We start from the raw sequence: 18,578 nt of genomic DNA, 5'->3' as shown, positions 1-18,578 counted from the left end.
GGTGTTAAGCACCTACTGAATGCCTGGCACAGTACTGAATCTTCTATAAGGACCTTATTAAGTGGAGGCCGTTAGCAACCCCATTTCACGGGTTATCTAAGGTCATAATCACTACATTACAGACTGAAGACTGGACCCAGGTCTGTCCTGCCCCACAGTCTGAGCACTGAGTGCTCCTGGGGTCTGTCTCTCCTCAGACTTGTTTCTGGGTGTCCTGTGCTGGGGGAGGGCACTTCAGTGAGAGAAGACAGCCCCAGTTGGAGGCTGGGGACCAGAGCAGGCATGTGACAGAAGATGAATCTAGATGGAACCTCTCAGACAGGCTGTGGTGACTGAAAGGCTAAGGGGGGCAGGAGGGGCCATGTGCTGGGGCTCCTGGGTGGCCAGCTCAATGGTGTCCTCAGCCTGGGGAGAAACGAGAGGGGGTGGGGTCAAGAGGCAGAATGGATGTCCAGCAGGCAAGCAGACAAAGGGCTCCGGCCCTGAACTCCATGGCCATGACCTCTGCAGGCTGGAAGGGAGGTCTACGGTGACAGCCAGATGGGGACTCGGGGGACTCAGCCCTTTATTTCACCTGCAGGTGCAGCTGACTCTGTGAGAACAACGGCCCAAGCCAGACAGCCATGGGTTGTGCACTGGGAACCAAGAAAGCTGGGTCTACCTCCTACCAGGAGGGCAGGTGGCCGAGCTTCTCCCCTCTGGCTCAGCAGCTCCACTGGGCTGCCGTGAAAACAGCTGTCCGTGAGGCCATCTCAAGGACCAGGTGCATCCCATCCCTCCTGTGTGCATTTCCTGGGGTGCCAAAGCATATTACCACAAACTGGGTCACTATAAAAACAACAGAAATTTCTCTTCTCACAGTTCTGGAAACCAGAAGTCTGAAATCAAGTACCTCTCTGTCTATCCCTCAGCCCACTCTAAATTCAAAATGGTTTCATCTCGAGATTCTTAGCTAATCACATCTGCAAAGACCTATTTCCAAATCAGGTCACTTTCTGAGATTCCAAATGGTTACAAATGTAGGGTACGCTATCCAACCCACTACACCATCCTTTCGACAATCCCATGAAGGAGGCCTCAGAATCCTACAGTATAAATGAGGACATGGGCTCAGAAAGTGAAAAGACCTTCAGGGCAGAGCAGCGTCTCTAACTCCAGAACCCTAATACTCTCCGCTCCACTCCACAATGCCATCTATGCAAGAGCTCCGCACATGATGCCAGCTTGGGAGGCTGGGCCCTGAGGCGGATATGGTGGAGGTCAGGTTAGGCTTGGAGTCAGAATACGGGGGACCAGGTTGTGCTGCCTTATTTTAGGGTAGCTACTTTCCCTCTCCGGACCTGTTTGCCCACCTCTAAAATTGGGCATTACAGAGAGAGGAAAGAAATGTTTACAATTCAAATATCCAACAGTGGACTCATATCTGTAATATGTAAAAATACACAAAGAGCCCCTAAAGGAAAAGAAGACAACCCAACAGAAAAGTGAGAGGGGGGAAAATCTTGAAGGGGAACTTTAGAGAAGATATCCAATGACAATAAACATATGAAAGTACATTTAACTCGTCATCAGGGACATGCAAACCACCATAAGCTATCAAAATGAGAAAAGATGGAAAGTGCAAAGTGTTGGCGAGGATATAAACTCTCATCCAGGACTTCCCTGGTGATCCAGTGGTAAAAAATCTGCCTTCCAATGCAGGGGACGTGGGTTCAATCCCTGGTTGAGGAACTAAGATCCCAAATGCCACGGGGCAACTAAGCCAGTGTGCCGCAACTAATGAGCTCGTGCGCCTCAAGAGAACCTGCATGCCACACTACAGAGCCCGTGCACTCCGGAGCCCCACGCACAACAGCTAGAGAGAGAAAACCCACACACGACAACTAGAGAGAAGCCTGAGAACCACAACCAGAGAGAAACCGGAGGAGACCGCGCACCATAATGAAAGATCTCGCATGCCTCAGCAAAGATCCCTTGTGGTGCAACTAAGACACGACACAGCCAAAAAAAAAAATAAGGAAAATAAATAAATAAAATAAATAAATATTAAACTCGCATCCACTGCTGGAATGAAGTGCAACCACTTTGGAGATGTTGTTAGGAAATATCTGCCAAAGCTGAATATACACATACCTTTTAATTCAACAATTCTACTCAAGGGTTTCTGTGAAATAGAAGATAAAATATTTGGAAGTGAAATGAAATGAAAAACTTGGAAACCTCTAAAATACCCATCAAGAGTAGAACTGATCATAGAATTCAATTCACACAATAGAGTCCTGTAGAGCAATGAGACTCAACAAACTATAACTACATTTAACAGTTTGGATGAATCTCACAAATATAAAGACACGAAAGATTGACAACTGGAAATAAATTCTATTTATGGAATATTCAGAATCTAATCTAAGTTGTCAAAAGTGAAGATGGCGGTTTCTGTTGGGTGTTGGTGATAGGAAGGAGGTGTGAGTGGGACCTCTGGGGTATTGGTCATCTGTTGCGTAACTATGTGAAAGTTCATCCAACTTACGAACAGCATGAATAGATTCTTTTGTATGTATGTTATACTTAAATAAAAACTTTAAGGTATGCCTCATAAAAAGATGCTGTTTGAGGGTGCTGCCAGTAGATGCCCTTATGTGCAAGGGGCTTAGGAAGGGGCTACCCTGGGGGACACTGCCAAGGAATTGAGCCCAGGAAGACATGTGGAGGTAGGAAATGGGAAGTCCCAGGGGTCTCCACAAAGACAGTAGAGGCAACACAGCCCCTCCCCTAGGGAAACTGAGGCCCTGAGAACAGGCAAGGGAAGAACAGAAATGACCTTACTCACTTGGCAGATGGCCTTTCCTGTCGAGAAGTCCCCAGCACACAGCATGTCCTCATGCACGGAGAAGTTCTTGCCTTTTCTAAGTCCGTAAAATATATTACAAAACTTGTTCTCAATGAAGCCCACCTTACCCTCCTGGAGATGGAAGGGTTCGAGCAGAGGCGCTGCGAGGATAAGGAGGAAATCAGTGAAGGGTGCTGTGGCTTAGCTACAGGCTACTCTGCCTTACTGTTCACCACTTCAACATGGACTTTTCTCAGCACAGTTGAGCCTTCAGCACTGTTTCAGTCTTCTACCTATGCCTAGTAAGCCCTCCCCCTTTTCTCAAACTTTTCCAAACTCATCCTATTCCCTCCACCTCCCTCATAGCAATAGACCACACCTCTCCTATTCTACAAAGGAAAAAGGCAAATCCCACCAACACATGCCACTCAGTGGTGCTTAGCAACCATTCACCAACCTACCTACCCTTTCACAGACCATCCAATCCACTCTCCATTTGTCTATCATTAACCTTTCTATCCATCCACCAATTCCTCTATCCATCTACCTATCTTTCCTCTTTCCTCATGTCCCATTCATCCACTCACGCTTCCATCCATTTGCCCATTTACCCATCTTTTGATCCATCTCCACTCACTCCAACTATCTCTGCCTACCATCCTTTCACCCACCCATCCATCTTTCCTTCCACCCACTCATCCTCCCACCTACCCTTCACCCATCCACCCTCTCATCCAATCACTCATTTATTCCTCTGTCCTTGTGTTCAGTATCTTTTAGACACTAATGATACACAGGAACATTCTTAGTTGGGGGAGACAGGGATACCGAGCAGGGCCCTGAGGGGCTCCTGGGCACAAAGGCTTTCTGTATCCCCCATTTCTTTGATTACAGGAAATAGACTTCATTCAGCCTCCATGACCTTCTCTGAGTTCCAAGGGGCAGATTCAAGCAGTTGTTAATCAGGGAAGGGAGGGGATGCGAGACCAGTGAGAAACAGTCAAGAGAAACACAGTGCAGCCCTGGGGCAAGGTCCTGGCTCCCCAACAATGGATATACAAAACAATTTCTTTGAGCTGTTTTGCAGATACCGAAACCCCCTCCAGGTGGGAGAAGTTAATGATTAACAATGGTATGCTGCCCACAAGCATGTAGACCCCAGACCAGTTGGAACCTGAAGGTTGATGATGCTGACTCTTACTTACCTCACCCCCACCTCATCAGCAGAACGTCCAAGAGCTGATCATGCCCTCTTTGAACCATTACTATGAAACTTCTCACTATCCTCTCCAAGAAGAGACACAGTTTTTCGAGGCAGGAGCCCACTGTGTCCCCGTTTGCCTGGCAAAGTAATAAAGCTATCCTTTTCTACTTCACCCAAAACTCTGTCTCCAAGATTCTATTTAGCACTGGTGTACAGGGAAGCTGAGCTTTTTGTATCAACAGGGTAAATGAAGTAAATAAGTAGAATTGTTTGAGATCTAATAAGTGGTGTAAAGGAAATAAAACAGGGACATATGCTCTTAGAGGTTGCCTGTTTTAGCTCATATGATCAAGTAAAACTCCTCAGAGGAGCAGCTGAGTTGTACATGTGAAGAAGTGAGTCATGCCAAGGTTAGCAGGGAGAGCGAGTGAGGCCAGGGAGGCAGCCAAGGTGAAGGCCCTGAGGTGGCGAAGGCCTTGGCGTTTTCAAGCAGGAAGGAGGCCTGCTGGCTGGGATGGTGTGGGTGAGGGATGTAGTAGGAGATGAGCAGAGAGGAATTGGGGCCAACATTACACAGGGCCTGAGAGCCAAGGCAGGGAGTTACGACTTTTTTCTAGGTATAAATGAGAAGGCACTGAGGGTAATGAGCAGGGAACTGGCATGACTCCTGCTTTAAAGAAAACACTCAGACAGCTATGTGGAGACTAAAGTATAGCACACAGGGTGGGATCTCAGAGACCAGTCTGGAGGTACAGGCAAGCAATTATGGTCTATAGGACCAGGGTGGCAGCAGTGGGGTACCTACCAGGCGCCTGGCCCTGCCCGGGCCACAGGCTGGGATATTAAAACAAGAAAGACAGGGTTTCTGTCCTCAAGGAGGGACAGTCTGTGTGTGTGTGTGTGTGTGTGTGTGTGTGTGTGAGAAGTGTGGTGTATGTGTGGTGTGTATGTGGTGTGTATGTGGTGTGAGAATGCTGGGAACCTGGTTGTTTGCCCTATGATTAGGGAGTGTTCATGACATACTAGTAGGCAAGGGCCAGGGATGCTGGCACTTCCCACCCAAGGAAGACAGGGTCTGTTCAAAATGCCTGTAGCACCTCTGTTGAGAAACACGGTACCAAATGATGACCCTACAAATAATTAAAATATATATTCTTTTTCCCCTTAATTTTGCACCATAAGCATTTCCCCCAACCATAAATACTCCTTTCTTTAACAAAGACTCTGGCTCATAAGTCTTTGCCTACATTCCTCCTCTTTCAATCTTAAAAAACATAATTTTTTTCCTGCGTTATGCAGTGCACCTAACAAGCTTACAAAGTAGATAGCTGAGCTGCGTTGGGAGAAGAGCAAAGTGAGGTTCAGAGAGTGAAACACTCTTAAGTCATAATCATTCCAACTTCATCAGGCAGGCTCAGAGGTCAGAAGTCGTACGTGTGTTTTCCTTCCACTTTTCCCAAGCTCCTCTTGTGGCAATGGGAAATCAGGGTGTTTGTTTGTCAATGGCCTGCAATGGACCAGGCCCCAAGCATGACCTTTGAGTTGAATCAAGTCATCTCAGATCCATGGTTGATTAAAAGCTTGGAATTCAGAACCAGAAAGACTTCAAGAACTCAGAATCTTGATTCCAAAAGTCAAAGATTCCCAGACTTTCAGTGTAAACCTTTGCACTTAGGGAACACTGAAGCTTTACAGTCACACACTTTCAGAACTAGAACTAGAATGGTCCACTCCTCTAGAAGTGACGCTTAGTGGGCCAAGGTCCAGTGCCTCTTTGCTTGGGGACCCCTCAGGAGGAGCCACACCTCCCTTCTTCCCTCCTTTGTCCTTCTCCCCTTCCTCCTCCCCACCCTCATCTGCCCTCAACCCGACTCTCCTACACCCTCTCACTTTCCTCGTTGAGCATCCCCCAGCCAGTTATCCAGCAGGATGAGTTACTGGGTAGCTGCATGCCAGGGACTGGGAGGCAGGCGGGGATGATGTAGGATGTGAAATTCACAGGAAAGAGCAGCTGCAACATGGCTATGTCACTCCCGAAGGGATGTAACTTCTCAAAGTCTGGGTGCATGATAATCCAGCTCAGTGACATCTCTCGGGTGTGCTGGGTGTGCTGGTGCAGCTGGGTGCTTCCTAACAGAACCCGGTAGTTCTCCGGGGCATGAGATTTTCTGGAGGAAGAAGGGCACATTGTCACCGTCATCTCTGCGTGTGGGCTAGCTCTTTCCCTGCATCCTCATCTAACTGCCCACAGACCTCTACCCCACATGATGCTAGACAGCTTTTATCTCCCCATTTCTAGCGTTCAGGAGTCCTTCTTTCTTGGGGCTAATTGCTACTCTACTTACAACCTCAGACACACGGCTTCTCCATCACACACTAGAATCAGAGGAGCATTGAATCCTTGTGCTGGAAAGATCCCTGGTGGCGTATCAAATGAAGGTCTTTGACTGTACACAGGAGGAGTTCTGGCTCAATCCCAGCTCTAACTTTACCCTTCCCAAGACCCCCTACAGTCCGCCTTCTGGCCCCACACTCTCCCTGACCTCTCCTTTCTTTAAACACCTTCCTGCCCAAGGGCTGCTTCTCCACCTAGTTATAAGGACTCACAACAGACTTGTTAAATAAATGAGCAAATGAGTGCAGGAAACAGAAGCTTGCCTTGTTCCCTGAACGCAGGTGCTGAGACTTCCCACCTCCCTGACTGTTTGCACGGCTCATCCACCTGGAGACCCACTCATGCTCCCCTTGCCCAAACCCTTCCCCTCCAGCAAGCCCCTCGCTCTGCATAGCCCTTCTCCGGAACCCCCAGCCCATGCACCTGCCCTTCTCACCCATGTTGGGCCTTCTCTTGTGACAGGATGGAGACAGGGTGAGGTGGGGACTTGCCACCCCTGATGTCACAAAGGGGCTTGCATGGATCGTCGTATGGAGTAGGCGCCAATAGGACTCTAATCTCCGAAAGTTCCAGCTCCCAGACCTGGGCTGTGATGCCCCAACTCCCTGGGGACCCCTCCTCATCTGTTCAGACCTAGGCACTGAGCCAGGCCCAGGACGGCCAGGGGAATTAGACTCCTGAGCAGCCATGTCACTCTCCCAGGGAGCCCCAGTTCCCACCTATGCGGCCTGGCACCATGGCTCCCCACAACGCACACCAGCGGCCGTGACTACTCCTGGGCACACAGCTGTGCAGGAGTAATAAGAAGAATTGCCCAGCTGCTGGCCAGACATGCGGTCCCAGGGCCCTGCCTAGAATCTGACACCTGGAAACGTGGGGACGTTAAGAAGAAGCTGTGATCTGAGATCGGTCCGCACTGCATGGCAGCCAGGATGGACACTGCCACTCTCCTGAGGCACATCTGTGTTGAAGGACAGGCACAGGGGCTGATGGCAGAGCATGAGGCGGATCTGAGCAGGTGAGCAAGGAGGACAGTCCAGGTGGAGGGTACACAGGCCAAAGGCAGGAATGACATGCATCTGAAGGCCACAGACTGCCCCAGAGAAAAGCCCAGAGGAGCTGACATGGGATGCCCATCACCCCTCTTCTCCTCTTCCCCCATATCCCCCTCCCCTGCCAGTGCCTGTGCTGGCACCCTGGAAGGAGGACTTACTTCAGAAAGCAGTGGGCAGTGGAAACGACCCAGTGAGAGTTAATGAGGACAGCTCCACAGACGTGTGAGCCCTGGTACTGCAAGCTGGCCTGCCATGGCCACTGGCCAGCCACCACGTCCTGGCCACCGTAGATCTTCCCCATCACCTTGGGTTTCCCGCACACTGTGGAGACTCCCCTGCCACCTATGAAAGAGACACTAGTAGTACCCCAAATGCCACTACCAGGAAGGCCCTGTCCACTTCATAGATGGGAAAACCAAGGCCAAGCGTCCAGTGGCCTAGCCAAAATGACAGCGCTACCTGGACTCTACTTTCACTGGCTGCCCCTGAGAATTGGACAGAGCAAGCCCTGTGGGGATGAGGACCCAGAGGTCTGGTGGGATGGGGCAAGGGGGGACCTAGGGTAGCCACGGCAGCTCACAGCAGCATCTGCAGGGAGAAGGACATCCCCGAGTGGGGCTGCCAAGGGCTGGGCACGTCACAGACCTTATTTCCCTCAACTAGCACACCTCAGTGCCTACTCTTGTAGATCAAAGAGCTAAAGGTCTCAGAAGTTGCCAACATTACTTGCTCAAGATCATGGCTTCTAAGGGCCTGTGCCTCCTCCCTGTCACCCCAGTGTCTTAGGGAGGGAGATTTGCAGTCTGTGGTGCTGTGTGAGCTGGGGAAAGTCATTCCCCCTCTCTGACTCAGGATTCTACATTTCTAAAAGAAGAGGGAGTGGGCTAATGAAGACAGCCCTGGCTCTAGGACTCACACCTGGGAGGGCAGGGGGCGTGCCCAGGCCCCCTGAGAGCAGGCATCTTGGTCTAGGGCCTGTGCTCCCAGGGCCTCACGGAGGGGAATGAGACCCGCGGCCCTGGACTCAGGGCCACTCGTTCATCAGTCCTGGTGCTTCCCTCCACCCAGCCACCCAGCCTCAGGGTCAGACCCTGCTATGTCCCCACTTGCACAGTCCCACAGAGGTCCCACAGTCCCACAGAGGCACTTCCCACCCAGAGGCTCCACAGTGGGGAGGCGGTGACCCACCTGTGTTGAGGGGGTCTCTGGGCTGCCTGGTTGCTGGCCAGGGCAGAGAAAAGATGAAATTCAGTGACTCAGGGCACCCAGGCCCTGGTCACAGCCGGCCCCCTCAGGCCCTGCAGTTTAGGCCGTTTCAGCCCTCAACAGAGGCCCCAACGCACCTGTGGCTCCCGGGGCCAGCCGCTGCGCTTCCGGAGTCGGAGCGCTGCCCTCCACCGCTCCGCCCGCGCCTGGAGCCCAGCCGGGGGCGGCCGTGGCCGTGGCCGGGGACCCTCGCAGCTCCAGGGTGGCCACGGGCAGCAGCAGCAGCCAGAGAAGGGCCACAGGCTGGCCTCGGCCTTGGGCGATCCACGCCTCCGTGCCCATTGCCAGGGTTGCTGACTCCCGCCTGACCCCAGCCTGGCCCCGCCTGACCTTGCCCTGACCCCGCCTCAGCCCAGCCCTCAGCCCACCCTGACCTTCTTCATAACCTTTTAAACAACTCTACTAAGATATAATTTATATACCATGAAGTTCACTTATTATTATACAAGGGACAATTCAATGATTTTCTGTACATTTTTTAAAATTTATTTATTTATTTATATTTAAATAAACTTTTTGTTTTAGATTTATGAAAAAGTTGCAAAGACAGTACAAGGAGTTCCAAGGTCCCCCTCACCCACTTTCCCCTAATATTAAGATGGCACATTTGTCACAACTAGTGAGCCAATATTGGGACATTAATATTAACTGAGGTCCATTCTTTCTTTTTTTAAATTTTTTTAAGCTTAAGGTGTATAGCATAATGATTTGACTTCCATGCATCATGAAATGATCATCAGAATAAATTTAGTGAACATCCATCATCCCACATAGACACAAAATTAAAGAAATGGAAAAAAAAATTTTTCCTTGTGATGAGAACTCTTAGGATTTACTCTATCAACTGTCATGTATAACATACGGCAGTGTTAATTATATTTATCATGTTGTCCGTTACATCCCTAGTACTTATTTATCGCATAACTGGGAGTTTGTACCTTTGACTGCAGCTAACCAATTCTCCCTCCCCCAGTCTCCGGCCTCTGGTAACCACAAATCCGATCTCTTTTCCTATGAATTTGTTTGTTTTTGAAGTATAATTGATGTACAATGAAATGCTATGTTAGTTCCTGTTACACAACATAGTGATTGGTTATTTCTGTACATTTCAAAATGATAAGTATAGTTATGATATGTCACCATACAAATATATCACATAATTATTGACTATATTCCCCACAGTGTACATTTCATACTCATTTATTTTGCAACTGAAATTTTGTACCTCTTCATCTCCCTCACCTATTGCTTTCTTTCCCCCAACACTCTCCTGTCTGGCAAGCACCTGTTTGTTCTCTGTATCTATAACTCTGTCTCTGTTTTGTTAGGTTTCTTCATTTGTTTTATTTTTTAGATTGCATATATAAGTGTAATCATACAGTACTTGCCTTTGTCTGACTTACTTCACTTAACATAATACCCTCACGGTCCATCCATGTTGTTGCAAACGGCAAGATCCCGTTCTTTATCAGATATGTGATTTGCAAGATCTTCTCCAAGTCTGTAGCTTGTTTATTCATTCTTTCAACAGTGGTGCTCAAAGAGCAAAAGTTTTTAATTTTGATGAAGTCTAATTTACTAATCTTTTCTTGTATGGATCATGTTTTTGATGTTATATCTAATAGATCATGAAGAGTTTCTTCTATGTTTTCTTTGAGAAGTTTTAGGGGTTGTTTCTTACATGTGGATCTGTGATCAAGTTTTAGTTCATTTTTGTCTAGTGTGATGTAAGTTTCTGTTTCTTTGCTTTGGGTTTTTCCTGTGGATATCCATTTATCCCTGCACCTTTCCTTGGTTAAAAAAAGAAAGGTTAGTCTTTCTTGTATTGAATTGTCTTGGGACCTCTGTTGAAAATCAATTCATAATAAAAATTGTTTTATTTCTGGACTCTTAATTCTGTGCCATTGAACTGTATTCCTTTCCTTGTGCCTGAAACCCACTGTCTAGATTAATACGTATTATAGTAAAATTTGACGTCAGGTGGTGAAAGTTCTCCAGCTTTATTCTTTTGCCAAACTGTTTAGGCTATTCTGCATCTTTTGCATTTCCATATGAATTTTAGGATCAGCTGTCAAATTCTACACAAAAAGAGCCTGCTAGAATATTCACAGGGACTGCATTGAATTTATAGATCAATCTGAGGAGAATTGCTTTCTTTTTTTTACTTAAAAATTTATTTATTTATTTATTTATCTAATTTTGGTTGCTTTGTGTCTTCGTTGCTGCGTGTGGGCTTTCTCTAGTTGTGGTGAGTGGGGGCTACTCTTGGTTGCAACGTGCAGGCTTCTCATTGTGGTGGCTTCTCTTGTTGTGGAGCATGGGCTCTAGGCACGTGGGCTCTAGTAGTTGTGGCACACGGCTCAGTAGCTGTGGCTCACCGTCTTTAGAGCGCTGGCTTGTAGTTGTGCCTCATGGGCTTAGTTGCTCTGCGACATGTGGGATCTTCCTGGACCAGAGCTCGAACCTGTGTCCCCTGCATTGGCAGGAGGATTCGTAACCACTGCACCACCAGGGAAGTCCAAGAATTGCTTTCTTGATAATATGAAGTCTCCTGATCTATGAACAAGAAATGTTTCTGTTTATATAGATCTTTAATTTCTCTCAGCAATGTTTTGTAGTTTTCAGTGTACAGATCTTGCAGCTCTTTATGAAATTTATTTCTAAGTATTTTATTCTTTTCCATGCTACTGTGAATGAAATCATTTTGTTAATTTCCTTTTCATATTTTTGTACTTAGTATATAGAAATGAAATTTATTTTTATAAGAAATGTTTCCTGTGACCTTCTTAAACTTGTTTATTCATTCTAGTCTGTTTTGTTTTGTTGTATTTTGTTTTGGTGGGATCATTGGTGTTTTCTAACACATAGGATCATGTCCTCTGTAATAAAAGTTCTAATTCTGCCATTTAAAGTTGGATGCCTTTAATTTCTTCTTTCTCTCCTACCTTCTTTTTTTTCTTTTTCCCTTCTTTCCTTCCTTCCTTCCTTCCCACCTTTCTTTCCTCCACTTCTTAGAGACTATATTTTAAGGACCTTGCTTTTCAAATATGGTCTATCAATCTTTGTCTTTAACTTTGTTTCATCTATTCACATTCAATGTGATTATTGACATGGTTGGAATTACATTTTCCACTTTGGTATTTGTTTTCTGTATGTCTCTTATCTTTCCCCCCACTTTTGAGACAGGCTGGGACCTGGGACCCTTTGCTGCAGTGCTACAGCAGATTTCTATAAACTGGTGTATGCATGGGTGAGAGTCCCACCTGTGGGTTAGGTTCCTACAGATGAAATACAACTGTCTGGTTTCCAGGCTCGATCACCCCGGTGGGCAGTGGACAGGGTGCACCCTCCTTCAGTGGCCCTTTCTGAAAGCTTGCAGGTTGGTGCCTGAAGAGACAACTGCAGGGTCAGGTTGAAATGGCAATCTCTCTCTTTCTCTTTCTCTTTCTCTTTTACAGTCTTTTCTGTCCCTCCTCCCTTTACCTCTCCCTTGGTCCTTATACCTGCACTCCCATCCCCTTTATCCTGAAAACTTCTTGTTTGTGTCTAAGTTTTTGTCATTGGTATCTTTGTTTTATGAGTTTTGTCTGTCCAACTGCTCCTACAAGTCTCTGCTAACATTGTGGGCATGGTGAAGCTCTTAAACCCTGAAATACAAACGGCTCCCACATTGTCTGAGACTCGACTCCAGCCTTGGGTTACTTAGTGGGATTTTAAAGAACAAAAAAAGAAGAGAGGGGCTTGCACCTCTCTCCTCTGCCTTTGCAATGTAACTATTCTGCCTGGACTCTCAGAGACTCCCTGATCCATCTGTAGTCCCCCAGACTGAGGGGAAAAAAGAGACCTTTTTAAATTCAAGCAGGAAAACTAAGAGATCTCTGATTTTGTAAAAATTAACTTGTGTGGCTTAAGCTTGTGGGTTTAATTAATACAGACCTGTCTGTATTATCAACATTAAGTATAATACTTCTATCGTACCTAGGGTTACTGGAAGTCAATAAGTGCATATTGTTTCTGTGATAAAATCTGTTAGCAAGGAAAATAACCTGATATGATTAAACTTTTAAGTAAATATGACTGGATAAGAGCTTTTTAGTAAACTCAATGGGAATAATCATGTTTTCAAAATGTCCATCTAGAACAGTCCCTCCAAATTTTGGTAACTTGAAACTAAATTAAGTTAAATGATAGGAATCCATTGAGTATCCAGGCCGTTTCAAATAAGATGAAATATTGGAACATCAATTGCTAAACAGGTCTAAATTTACCTACTTTTGTTTTCTTGTGAGAGGGAAAGTAAGGATGTTTGGGTTTATTAGACACATATCTTACATCACATTAAGGAAAGAAATTGTGCTTTGGGAAGATACATGGGATCTTCCCAAGAGTTTATGGGATATTCCAATCAGGGAATGCTAATGGAAAAGACATTTCATTGTGACATAAGGAAGGTAGGATGTGTGCTTTCAGAAAAGAAGGTATGTGGAATGGAAATGTATTTTGTTAAATGGAAAAATGTGATTTTGTCCTACAGCTGGTTATTTCTGAATGGAAAAAAGAAGGGACAAAATATGGCTACAGAAAGTTACAGAAGATTTGCAGAAAAGGAACACTGAGAAGAGAATGTTTTATGTGGTTGGAATTTTCTAAGGTTGGATTAAATTTAATTAGGTATCCGGATTTTATCAAGAGTAGGCTGATATAAGACTGGATTTGGTTTCTTTCTCTCATAAGAGAACAAAGATTTCCTCGAATGCTCCTTTTGATAACAGATTGTGTGAGTTTCTGTGCCTTTAAGTGATCTGCATTTACTTTTGGAATCCCTTTTTTTTTTTTTTTTCACCTTAGCTCAAGGAATAATTGTTTCACAGCAGCCTATGATTCTATTTGACTGGATGTTTTAAAACTTTTGGAAATTTTTGACAGATTTCCCAAATATCAAATTCTAATTGAAATTCTTTTGACTTCCAGTTAACTTTGGGATGCTTCATGGGGCCCCTGGAGCCTCCCAAAGAGAGATCCTAAACTAATTGGGTTCATCTGGTGTGTTAAATTACATGGGAAACATTGTCTAAACTCATTGTTGCCTGTGTCAGATGGAATCATCAGGCTCTCCCCAGTTTTATCAGAGCTGTCAAACAGAGAGGGGAAAGGGTTTTAGGTTTTTCTGCTGTCTAGTCTCTCACCTTATTCTATGTCCAAAAAAAATCCCCTGTGGGAATACTCCCAACGTAGGCCCTTAGGTCCTGACCCCAATGGCATTTTCCATTGCACCCAACTCCAATTCCTCCAGGAGTTCCTTTTTTGCACCTCTAGGACCCCTTTCACTCAAGGCCTTGGCAGCCCATACCTTGTTACAGATCACCTATTGGGTGGCCACTTCCAAGCAGCCCACATCCTAGGTTTTATAGATGCTCAAACTCGAGGAATACCCCCAGCATAGGGAAACGTTATAGGACAAAAGCCTCCTGGTAAATGTCTCTGGGACACTGGACTTCATTTCTAGGAGCACTTTTTCTCGGTTGCATGTTATTCAACATGGGATGATCCTCTTCTAAGCCAGAAGAAACACCTCTGGAGAGTATCCTTAAAAATTGGAAACTTTCAAAATAGACGGGCTGAAAAGGGAAACATTTAAACTCGATTGTAACATTGCCTGGCCCTTGTATAAGTCGGGGAATGGAGAAAAATGGTCTGAAAATGGGTCTCTATAATACCGTGTTGCAGTTGGATCTCTGCTGTTGCAGGACAGGAAAATGGACTGAGGCTCCCTATGTTCAAGCCTTCATGGTCCTGGGAATTCCCTGGCGGTCCAGTGGTTAGAATTCTGAGCTGTCACTGCTGAGGGCATGTGTTCGATCCCTGGTCGGGGAACTAAAATCCCACAAACCACATGGGGCTGCCCCCACCCCCCAAAATAAACCTTCATGGTCCTTTACCAAAACCCCGCTCTATGGGTCTCCTGTAATCAAAAGCCTGGGGAATCAGAAACACTCCCGACATTTTCAATGATCCCCTTCTAGCTTTCTCCGACTCTCAGGGGGGAAACCAAGCTTCACCTGCTTCCCCGGGGCCACCTACTCCTCCGGGTCCCTCTGACCAATCCCAGTCTCTGCCTCCTTATGTCCCTTTATATCCTCCGTCGCCCCAGGAGGGAGAGACTAGTCCCTCCAGGGTAACTCGTAGTGGAACTTCCTGTCGCCCAGGATCAGGTTCAAAGTTAGCCCCCACCTCTGCCCCACAAGGCCTTTACCCCTTCAGGAATCAGCTGATGGAAACTGAAGCACTACTGGAGTGCATGTCCCCTTCTCAATGAGAGACTTAGGAATTTGTAAGGAGAATTTTGACAGGTTCTCAGAGGACCCTGACAAGATTAGGGACGAATTTATCAGGCTGCGGTTGACATTCTCTCTCACCTGGCAGGACATCATGGTTATTCTGGCCTACTGTTGCACCCCAGATGAAAGGGAGCGTATACTGAGAAAGGCCAGGTAACACTCAGATGGCCTATTGGCCACCAATCCACACCGCCAAATTTTTCAGGTGGGTGGGGATCCAGTCCCAGAACATGACCCACACGGGGACTATGAAGATCATGTAGGCCAGGCTAGGATGAGACATTACATTACTTGTCTATCAGAAGGACTGAAAAGGTGTATGGTGAAGCCTGTAAATTATGATAAGGTCCGAGAAGTTGCAAAGGAAAAAGATGAAAACCCAACAGTCTTCCTGAGCCGAGTGACAGAGGCATTCAGGAAGTACACCAGTACAGACCCTGAGTCCGCAGAAGGGAGGACACTATTGGCCATGAATTTTATCACCCAGGCTACTCCTGATTATCAGGAGAAAATTACAAAACTTGAGTCTGGGCCCCAAACCCCACTGTCAACCTTGGTAGAGGAGGCTTTCAAGGTCTATAACAACCGCGACTTAATGGAGGAGTCCAATAAGGATAAGAGGCTAAAACAGAAAACACAACTTTTGGCTGCTCTGATCCACCCACCATCTCGAAGGGACGCTGGAGGGCCAAGAAGCCTGGACAGACTGCCAAGAAGCTGCCTGGGCTCGAACAAGTATGCCTTTTGTTGGAAGGCAGGGCGCTGGAAGGGGGAATGTCCTGAGCGCTTTCCTGTGAGACACCCAAGGGGCAAACTTGACTGGCCCCAGGTCCTTACAATTCTCTCCAATGAGAGATTCCTGCACACCAACTGATGGGGCCTGAGTGCCTTCCCAGCTCCAGATCCCACTCGATCCATCCTCACCACTCCAGCAGAGCCTCGGGTCAACCTCGACGTGGCAGGTAGGAGAACTGAATTTCTTGTAGACACTGGAGCCACCTGCTCTGTTCTGACTTGGCCAGCTGCCCGCCTCTCCAACAGAGACTGTACTGTGACAGGAGTTGATAGACAGCCAAAGGTAAGGTGATTTACATCTCCCCTTGCCCACAGAGTCAGGTCCATTATTATTATTCACTCCTTTTTGTATATGCCAGAATGCCCTGTCCTCCTCCTCAGAAGAGATTTGCTAAATAAGTTAAGAGCTAGTATATTCTTAGGAGGTAGAGAATTCAAGCAGAGAATGCATCTGTTAGTAGCCCCAGACGACCCACCTGCTGGTCATCAAAATATTCCCCAAGACATTCCCCAAGAAATTAGGGAACAAGTAGATCCTGCAGTTTGGGATACCTCAGTGCCAGGAAGGGCAAAACCTGTTCCCCCAATAAACATAAAGTTAAAGCCTGGGGAAAAATACCCCAGGAAAAGAGCTTTTAAAGCCTGAGGCCCTGAGGGGAATCCAACTGCTGCTCAGCAAGTTCCTAAAACACAGACTCATTAGGCCCTGCCAATCCCCTTGCAACACCCCGATCCTCCCCATTCAGAAGCCTAATGGGGAGTTTTGGTTTGTGCAAGACTTACAAGCAGTGAATGAGGCACTCATCCCTATTCACCCATTGGTGCCAAACACATACACCTTCCTCACCCAAATGCCAGGGAGCACCCAGTATTTCTCTGTTTTGGACCTCAAAGATGCACTTTTCTGTATTCCTCTACATCCTGAGTCTCAATACCTTTTTGCCTTTGAATGGAGGGACCCTGACACCCTAGAGGCTACCCAATATACGTGAACAGTGCTTCCTCAGCGATTTGGGACAGCCCCCATCTTTTGGAAACACGTTAGCAAGGGAACTGAGGGAACTGAGCCTTGAGAAGGGAACTCTGCTGCAATATGTTGATGATTTATTGATAAGTAGTGAGACCGAACAAGATTCAGATCAAAATACCATTAGGGTCCTAAATTTTCTGGCAGAAAGGCGATATAAAGTCTCTCCAACAAAGGCTCAGATCTCACAGCAGTGGGTTCAATATTTAGGATTTGTTTTGACCCCAGGGGCACAAGCCCTGGCCATAGATCAAAAAACAGCAATTAGTGCATTACCATCTCCAACCGCAAAGAGGCAACTTCGAGGCTTTCTCAGGATGGCTGTGTTCTGTTGTGTCCGGATTCCAAATTATGGCCTTATAGCAAAACCCCTATATGAGGCTCTAAAGGGAGAAGTAAGAGAACCCCTTCAGTGGAATAAGGACCACCAGTGGGCCTTTGAGACTCTAAGGACTGAATTAAGTAGAGCACCAGCACTGGAGCTTCCAAATTTGGACCAACCCTTTACCCTATACATTCACGAGAAGTCAGGGATAGCACTAGGAGTCCTGACCCAAAAGCTGGGACCCGATCAGAGAACAGGGGCTTACTTTTCAGAACAGCTGGACTCAGTGGCCCTGGGACGGCCCAGCTGCCTGCGGGCAGGAGCAGCCACAGCCCTGTTAGGTAATGGGTCTTCCAAGCTCACCCTGGGACAACATTTAGATGTGTTAACCTCTTATCAGGTACAATCTGTGCTGGAAGTCAGAGGACATTGGTTGACTGGAGGAAGGTTAACAAAATAACAGGCCCTCCTAATGGACACCCCCAACATTACCTTAAAGGTGTGCCAAACCCCAAACCCATCAACTCTGCTTCCAGTGGTCAAGAGTGGAGACCTATTGCGTCAGTGTATAGAGACCATAGAACAAACTTACTCCAGTAGGTCTGATCTTCTAGATGAGCCTCTAGACAGCCCTGAGGTCGAATGGTTTACTGATGGGAGCAGTTTTGTAGAAATGGTAAACTGAAAGGTGGTGTATGCCATAGTTAGCCTAGATGAAGTCATAGAAGCCAAGGCCCTGCCACCCCAGACATCAGCCCAAAAGGCTGAACCAATTGCCTTAACGAGAGTTTGCAATTAGGGAAGGATAAGAAATTAAATATTTTTACTGACTTTAAGTATGGGTTCCATGTGTTCCATGCTTATGCTGCCATTTGGAAAGAAAGAGGAATGGTAATCGCTAGAAGTTCCCCCCAAAACATAAAGATTTGATTTTGACTCTTTTAGAAACAGCACAGCTCCCGACCTAGGTAGCAGTAGTCCACTGTAGGGGCCATCACAGGGAGGGGCCTTTTGTTAGCCAAGGGAACAGCAAAGCTGATCAAATTGCAAAACAGACAGCTCGATTGCAGGAACCTGAACAAGTTATGGCCCTAGTGATTGGCCCCCTGAACTCCCTAGCTCCCCCACTATTCCCCACAGGAACAAGAAAATTCTGAGAAATGGAGCTATGAGCAAGGAAGCACAGGCTGGTATAGAAAGGAGGATAGGGTGCTAATCCCTGAAGCCCAACAATGGAAACTCACTAAGAGCTTACATGATGCCACCCACTATGGGAGGGGTGCACTATGGGACTTGATGCAAAAGGCTTTTTCAGGGAAGGAGCTTAAAAGAACAATCAAACA

General features: G+C 46.7%; 1 protein-coding gene across 1 annotated transcript; it reads right to left on the bottom strand.

Annotated features, from left to right (window-relative positions):
• Nucleotides 1-300: 300 nt before the first annotated feature.
• Nucleotides 301-15,181, bottom strand: LOC130706923 (putative serine protease 47). The gene is made up of 6 exons (XM_057539605.1): nt 15,167-15,181; nt 8,828-9,086; nt 7,643-7,826; nt 5,925-6,202; nt 2,831-2,991; nt 301-405 (listed from the first exon to the last, which is right to left on the bottom strand). The coding sequence occupies exons 1-6, from the start codon at nt 15,179-15,181 to the stop codon at nt 301-303; spliced, it is 1,002 nt and encodes a 333-aa protein (XP_057395588.1).
• Nucleotides 15,182-18,578: the final 3,397 nt, after the last annotated feature.

Source organism: Balaenoptera acutorostrata, unplaced genomic scaffold (genome assembly GCF_949987535.1).
Source record: "Balaenoptera acutorostrata unplaced genomic scaffold, mBalAcu1.1 scaffold_1008, whole genome shotgun sequence".
NCBI classification, from domain to species: domain Eukaryota; kingdom Metazoa; phylum Chordata; class Mammalia; order Artiodactyla; family Balaenopteridae; genus Balaenoptera; species Balaenoptera acutorostrata.
This window is presented reverse-complemented; position numbering and strand designations above follow the sequence as displayed.

What these genes read in the sequence shown, in the direction of transcription:
- LOC130706923 (XM_057539605.1), bottom strand. An exon ending in ACTGCCCACTGCTTTCTGAA is followed by an intron (nt 6,203 to 7,642) that starts GTAAGTCCTCCT and finishes TTCTTCCTCCAG; the next exon opens with AAAATCTCATGCCCCGGAGA. An exon ending in CAGGAAAGGCCATCTGCCAA is followed by an intron (nt 406 to 2,830) that starts GTGAGTAAGGTC and finishes GTTTCTCCCCAG; the next exon opens with GCTGAGGACACCATTGAGCT.